The 7,096-nt window shown below is 41.7% G+C and overlaps 1 protein-coding gene across 1 annotated transcript; it reads left to right on the forward strand.

Annotated features, from left to right (window-relative positions):
• The first annotated feature begins 3,914 nt into the window (after positions 1-3,914).
• On the forward strand, positions 3,915-6,840 carry LOC103702946 (high mobility group B protein 6-like). Its single transcript, XM_039129139.1, has 11 exons — positions 3,915-4,351; positions 4,591-4,737; positions 4,821-5,063; positions 5,181-5,209; positions 5,324-5,429; positions 5,507-5,572; positions 5,662-5,727; positions 5,808-5,912; positions 5,997-6,097; positions 6,308-6,392; positions 6,483-6,840. Exons 1-11 carry the CDS (start codon positions 3,932-3,934, stop codon positions 6,615-6,617), a joined length of 1,503 nt encoding a protein of 500 aa, XP_038985067.1. The 5' UTR covers positions 3,915-3,931; the 3' UTR covers positions 6,618-6,840.
• The last annotated feature ends 256 nt before the right edge of the window (positions 6,841-7,096 follow it).

Raw genomic sequence — 7,096 nt, forward strand, 5'->3', positions numbered from 1 at the left:
GATTGTATCTTTAGCGGTTATGGACAAGCTTTACATGGGCCCGGTTCCTCATCTTCTTCGTGGAGCAAAAGAAGCTGTGAATTCCTTGGTAATTGGTCAATGATTGGCGCAAGGATTCTTAAGTAAGATGAGCAAAGAAACATGTAATTTGCTTTAGTTCGAGGATTTCTATAGTTCTAATGATTTGATTTTACACTTCTCTTTTTTGTGTTACAGTAATATCATGGTTGGTAAGAAGAGAGTGCGTCGACTTGACAAACTCTGGAGTTTTTTCTAATCTTAATAGTTGCCTCAGCAGCATGGATTTACCACTTGGCAACGGATCAGCAACCCAAGGGCCCATGCATCACGATCTCTTTTTCAAACAAATTTGAAGTATAAACACCACCTTTTCTTTTTCCTGAGATAACATTGTCTTTTTTTACCCTCTTGGTTAGATTCCATGCAGATTGTTTTGTTCTTTCATAGTGATGGCCATCACCATCGTTTGGATGTCTGAACTCCTTTTTTCTTTTGCTGAGAAAGGAGTGGGGATCCCTAACTCATGAAATGTTACTAAAGATGTAAGGTGATTGATTACATGGATGTATGAGGTGGTTTCATGGGGAGATTAGCAATGGAAGGTAAGAGATGATAGATTGTGGAATGTGTATTTTATAAATTAAAGAGATGGTCAAGCATGCTGGGATTAGACAGTGTCTGCAGTTTGCCATAGAGGTCCAATCTCTAAACAGACAAATGAAATCTTGTAGCAATCCGGATGATGATGCTTCAAAATTGAATGTCCTTCTGTGTGTTCCTTCCATAAGCTCCAACTTATTAGTGCCGCCATGCAATTCCATGCCAGCAGTTCTCCTTCAGGTGCTGCCTTCCTCCAAGAAGTCCATGTCTTCATATGTGGGTGTGGTGAGGACAGTGACAGGGCTCTTGCGAATATATTGCAAATGGAGCAAGGGCATGTTAACAGTAGAGGATCAATGTTCTCCTCCATTGTACAGCATAAAGGTCAGTGTTCGAGTCTTGTCTAACCTCTCTTAGCTAAGATTTCTTCGAAGGGGATTTTTTTTTAGTAAGAGGTCAAGCAGCAGAAGACTTCAAATTTATCTGGTATTTTCTGTTGATTCTTGGTCAATTCTGAGACGGTTCCTCCATTGCTGAAAAAAGTCTGGAGCAGTTCTTGACAGTAAAGATGTGGTTTGAGCTCCGTGTCCAAATAACAGTCTTCCTCCTTGTTGAGGGAGACATTAGTTATCTTAGTGCAAATGTCTGAATTATTTTAGTGCAAAAGTCGTTATAATCAATCTTAGTGCAAATGTCTGAATTATTTTAGTGCAAAAGTCGTTATAATCAATCATGCCTGCTGTGCAAAGGGCCTTTGAAGTTTTCAATCCAATTCCTGCTACTTATGAAGTCGGAGATGGAGATGCTCGGCTGGTTGGAAAGCATAAACAATTATTTGCACTGTTGCTGTTCCACTAGAGGCATTGAGCTGCCCACCAGTCTGTCCACAAAGCAGCTTGTTGCTTTTTGCCCGTTTCCAGTATTAAATTGAATGCTGTTGAACCTTCAAAATGTTTTTCCAGAAAGCAGAAGCGTTTGTTTTGAGGTCAGGGGATTGTTGCTGGCTTGGTAATCTGTACACAAAGATTCTGTTAGAGCTAGGATAAAACTTTAAGAAAATAGAGTCCGGGGCCTTGGGTGGTTAGGCCAAGCTCGGAACCTGCTGGGCTGCCGGAGAGAGTCTTTCTTGCAGCGCAGGATCTCCATATTCTTTAGCCTGCAGGATCTCCTTATTCTTGAGCTTTTGACAAATAGGATTCGGTCCTGACTCTGAAAAGAGGAGCCTACAACTTTTGCCAATGTTGCATGGGTTCCCTGCAGTGAGAGAATTGATAAGGAGAATGTTTTAATCGTTCAGGTTCTTCTGCCGAGAGAAGCCAAGAGCACGATCTTCTAGTAGAGGATAAGCAGAGTTTCCAGCGTGGAGCGGGTAGGCAGGGGAGGGAGAGAGAAGGCAGGTGGGACGAGGACTGTTTCACTCAGAGCAAGTAGAGAGTTCAAAATAGTGGGGAAAAAAAATCATTGATTCAGGTCAAGAAGGATAGGATGGGAGGATCGACCCTGGCTGGGTTCGGGTGGGTTCTCCTCGAGGATTAGTGTGGGCAAAAATTGGGTGGTTCTATCACACTGGCCTCCGTAGATTGGGGTGCCTATGTGTTCTTCGGCTAGGATTGCATCGCTTCGGTGAGCTATTGTCAAGACGATGGAGATGATGGCACCAAGAACTAGTGGATGGAGATTGGCTAGTTGTGCGTTCCAGAACTCCCACTCATTCTCATCCATGTCAGCGTCATCGGAGGAGGAGAATGTTATGCCACGAACCTGCCACCTGGGTCCGGAACGCAACATGGTCGTGCACTCCCTCTGCCCTAGAGAATATATTAGACTGGAAATTTTAATACAATCTTAATATCTGTAATCAACAATAATCTCAATTCATACCAAATAATAAAGTCGGTCTAATTACAAAATTTGATCATCCAACCAGTATCAATGATGCTTTATCTAATCATCTCCTCTACCCGTGATCTCAATCATAAAGTACTACACAAACCACAACTCTGAAAAAGAGAAAGACATCCATGCGAGGAGCGTCCTAGGGGCTGGCGAGATCACCCTGGAAGGAAACTCTGCTATGGTGATCGATTGGATTCGGGACGCTGAGAGACATGCAGACGACCATCCTCTTCTTAGCGATATACGACAGATGGTGAAGAATTGTGACTCTTTTCGGGTTACTCATGGTACCGGAAGACGAATAGAGCAGCTGATTGAGTTGCTTCTTTTGCTGCCCATCACTCCGCAGAAGTCTCATGGACATGATCCGAGATTGTACCCACATCTTTATGCCACGTATTGTATCTTGACTCAATTGGTTGCACTCACGCCAGATTAACGTAAATGACTGATTTATCAAAAAAAAAAGAAGAGAGAAAGAGAAAAGGGTTGTGAGCTTTACGACCCAGTAAGAATTTTGAACTGCTACATCGTAAGTATTAAGAAAATAATCAATTAGCAATATAAAATGAATATCGTATCAATACTCGGAAAGCTCATACAAGTAACATGCACATAAGTTTTTATTATAATTTTTCAAAAAATTATATATATATATATATAATGTAACTAATTGTTCAATAACAATTTCTTATATCATGTCATTTGTTTCTTTTTCATATTTCTCATTGATTAACGTCCGACTTTGAACTAACTAAGATCATGACTCAGTACAAAACTGACAAAAATCCTACGCATCAGCCCATGAACGCTATTCTACGTATAAACTTGTGGAGGCTATCCCCATGCGTCAAACTTATGGGTATTGTCCCACGCATAAGCCTATGAAAGCTATCCTTATGCGTCAAGCCCATGAACGTTATCCCGTGTGTAAGCCCGTAAAGATCGCCGCCACCGCCTCAGGAGATCCGCTCCTCCTCCTCCTCCTCCTCCCCCTCCCGCGCCTCCTGGGGCATTGGCCTTCGAGGCTGAGGGGCTGATCGGTGTTCGGAAAACGGCCCTGAAATGCAACATAATTACTGGATCTGCCATCATTTCAATACTAAAACGACCTTGAAATTTGATATATTTACTTCAACCCGACGCCGGTATGCAAAACCTAGGATGGGGCAGCGGTAAAAAGACTAAAATGCCCTTAGGACTGAGGATAAGCATTTTTTTTTTTTTTGTAAATTCACTTCGCCAACGGTAAGAACATTGCATCTGTCCGGAGTTCATTTGAAATTTGAAAAAGATTACCGTTAGAGATCTCCTCCATTCCCTTCGTCTATAAAATTCCCCTCCCGTCGCCGTCCTCCAAAACCAACCACTAACATTCAACCCCAACCCCCCCCCTCTCTCTTTCACAGTAGCCATGGCTGAAATCAAAAGAGGAAGAAGGGGCAGGAAGGCCCTGAATACCCTCACGGCGAACGATGTCAACATTTCAGCCGGGAAGGTCACTTCCTCCCCACTTCCCCCGTTTGCTGAAGCCGAGAAGGAGAGCCGTGATAGCCTTGTCTCGATCCTCTCGCCTCAGAAGGCCAAGAAGGTCGTCTCCAAGCCCAAAGCTCGGGCGACGACCAAGAAAGAGTTCGCTGATGAGTTGCAAGAATTGCAAGTGAGGCTCGAACAGCTCCAGATCGAGAAGGAGAACACCGAGGTACTCCTGAGGCAGCGGGATGAGGTGCTCAAACTGAAAGAGGAGGAGCTTGAGAATCGTGGCAAGGAGCAAGAGAGGCTTCAGAAGGAACTCAAGAAGCTCCAAAAGTTGAAGGAGTTCAAGCCTACTATGGTACGTTCGCATAAATTAGAGTTCCCCTTCTCTTGTTTTCAGTTTCAGGAGTGATCTTCATGGGTTTTTTGTTCTTCTTTTCTGGTTTGGGTTTTAAGATTCTATCTTTATGGGTTTCTTGTTCCTCTTTTCCGTTTTTGCTTTCAATGTTCGATCTTTGTAGGTCTCTTGTTTCCCTTTTCTCTTTTGTGTTTTAAAGATTCAACCCGTATGGGTTTATTGTTCTTGATTATTCGCAGAGCATTCCTTTTATCATGTCCCTGAGGGAGAAAGAGCAAGAAAAGAAAGAAAATAAGAAGAACAAGAAGAAGAAGAACAAGGACTACCTGGAGAAAAAGAAGCCATGTCCAGCATATGTACTTTGGTGCAAAGATCAGTGGCATGAGGTCCGTGTTGTTGGCTGGAGGTCATTTCTTGTTTCAGGTCAAGAATTTGTATAAAAGTTCATATCAGTTTTTCTTAAATTTAGGTCAAGAAAGAGAACCCAGATGCTGATTTCAAGGAAATCTCGAATACTCTTGGAGCCAAATGGAAGGCCTTGAGCGCCGAAGAGAAGAAACCCTATGAAGAGAGGTACCACCAAGAGAAGGAAGGTTATTTGCAGATTGTTGGCCAGGAGAAGCGGGAGAATGAAGCCATGAAACTTTTAGAGGAAGAACAGATGCAGAAGACCGCAATGGAGTTGCTAGAGCAGTACCTGCAATTCAAACAGGTCTAATTCCATTGAAATATTATTGAAATCTGTCCTTCTTGGGTTGATTTCATCATTGAAATCTTTTTCCATAGAATATTCAAGAAGCTTATGGCTGAATTTTTGCATTTATAACAGGAAGTTGATAAAGGGGGAAAGAAAATGAGGTAAGAACGTCCTTTAATGTTCCGCTAATCACTATATTTGTGTGTCAAGGTTCATGATGTGCTATTTTTCTATTTTTCTATCATCTTAAATGATTCTTTTGTTCTTTTGTTCAGGAAAGAGAAAGATCCTTCGAAGCCAAAACATCCCATGTCAGCTTTCTTACTGTTCTCCCAGGAACGGCGTGCAGCACTGCTTGAACAGAACAAGAATGTCCTTGAGGTAGGAAACTTGAATGTCATCTTCATTAGTACTAAATATTTGGCAATTACTTATTCTTGTTTATTTCTTGGTAGCAGATTGCTAAGATAGCAGGAGTGGAATGGAAAAGCATGACAGAAGAACGGAGAGCACCCTATGAAGAGGTCCGAACCAACTTTTCTTTTCTTCTATACAATTGCTGAAACAATGATTCCAATTTGGTTCTGTGCTAAAACTGCACGTCCTCTTGCAGATCGCCAAGAAATGCAAGGAAGAGTATAATCAACAAATGGAGCTTTATAAGCAGAACAAGCTCGAGGTAAGAATGTAACATCCTACCAGTTTTGGATCACATGAGTTTCTAAGATGGAAATAACTTTAAATTGATATTGGAATTAGGAAGCTGCAACCGTAGAGAAGGAAGAAGAGGAGTTGAAGAAAGTTCTGAAACAGGAAGCTCTTCAGCTGCTCAAGAAGAAGGAGAAAGCAGACAATATAATTAAGGTTTCCCCCACCATTCGCAATCCATCTCATTCTTGTTTAGGTTTTCCCCATCATTACTCAATTTTGAATTAATGCCTGAAACAGAAAACAAAGGAAGCCCGGCAGAAGAAAAAGAAGCAGAAGGAAGAACAGAATTCAGATCCCAACAAGCCAAGGAGGCCACCATCCTCTTTCCTTCTTTTCAGGTTTAGATATACACATAATAGAGTCACCATACTTGGAGTGTTTCCTACTTTTTTCTATGTTTTAGAAAAATTACACTTTTTTACTCTCTCTCTGGAGGGGGAAAGAAAAAGAGAAGATGTTTGTGTCTTTTCTCAATTTTAAAAAAGATGCTTGAAGTTTTTCTAGTAAGAAGTGGACTAGGTTGTGTTAACATTATTTGCGGTTCCAGCTTTGGAAGCAAGGAAACAGCTGTTGGAGGAACGACCAGGAATTGGCAATTCTACAATGAGTGCTCTGATTTCAGTAAAATGGAAGGTAGTCATTAGGAGCAATGGGATCCCCCTTCCGTTACTCTATTTCCTTCCATGGACATATTTAATATTAGGTTTCTCATTGTTGTTTTAGGAACAAAGTGAAGCAGAAAGGCAAGTCTGGAATGACAAAGCAGCGGAAGGCATGGCTGCCTACAAAAGAGAGATGGAAGAGTACAACAAGTCAATTGCCATGGGAAAAATCGACACCCCTAATCATGAATCTTGAGTATGTAATTGGTTCAATTGGTTCTGTTGAACTTCGATTCCATTACCGTGTGCGATTGTTTCTCACCACACAAGTGAGATTTGGACATTTGTACCTGCTGATGTTTTTGATGCTTCTGTTTCCTGTAACCGAGTGAAGCTCCATCATGAATGACGAAGCGTTGCATTTTGCATCTTGGTATCTAAAATGAAAATTCCTGAATACCAAGTCTCTTACCATTTAATTGTTTCTCGGATGAGCAAGACAATCTTGTGCTTCCAGGATCAATTCCCATTGAAGCTCTATGCCTATTTGATCCTGCACATTGCAAGATTTTGTTTTTTTTTTAGTATGGTCTGCACATTGCAAGATTTTAGTTCAAACTTCTGCAGCTAGGATGAATATCCCTATGGCCCCAGATGGACCAGATGGACCATTGACCAGAACACCTCTTTCATTCAATCCAAGCTTGGCGATGCATAATCTCATCCAATAAATGG

Source organism: Phoenix dactylifera, chromosome 8 (genome assembly GCF_009389715.1).
Source record: "Phoenix dactylifera cultivar Barhee BC4 chromosome 8, palm_55x_up_171113_PBpolish2nd_filt_p, whole genome shotgun sequence".
In the NCBI taxonomy this organism is placed as follows: Eukaryota; Viridiplantae; Streptophyta; class Magnoliopsida; order Arecales; family Arecaceae; genus Phoenix; species Phoenix dactylifera.

Excerpts from the sequence above, each read along its gene's own strand:
- LOC103702946 (XM_039129139.1), top strand. The coding sequence starts at position 3,932 with ATGGCTGAAATCAAAAGAGGAAGAAGGGGCAGGAAGGCCCTGAATACC. Across the intron at positions 5,430-5,506 it reads AGAACAAGAATGTCCTTGAG|ATTGCTAAGATAGCAGGAGT; the intron begins GTAGGAAACTTG and ends TCTTGGTAGCAG. Across the intron at positions 5,728-5,807 it reads ATAAGCAGAACAAGCTCGAG|GAAGCTGCAACCGTAGAGAA; the intron begins GTAAGAATGTAA and ends TATTGGAATTAG.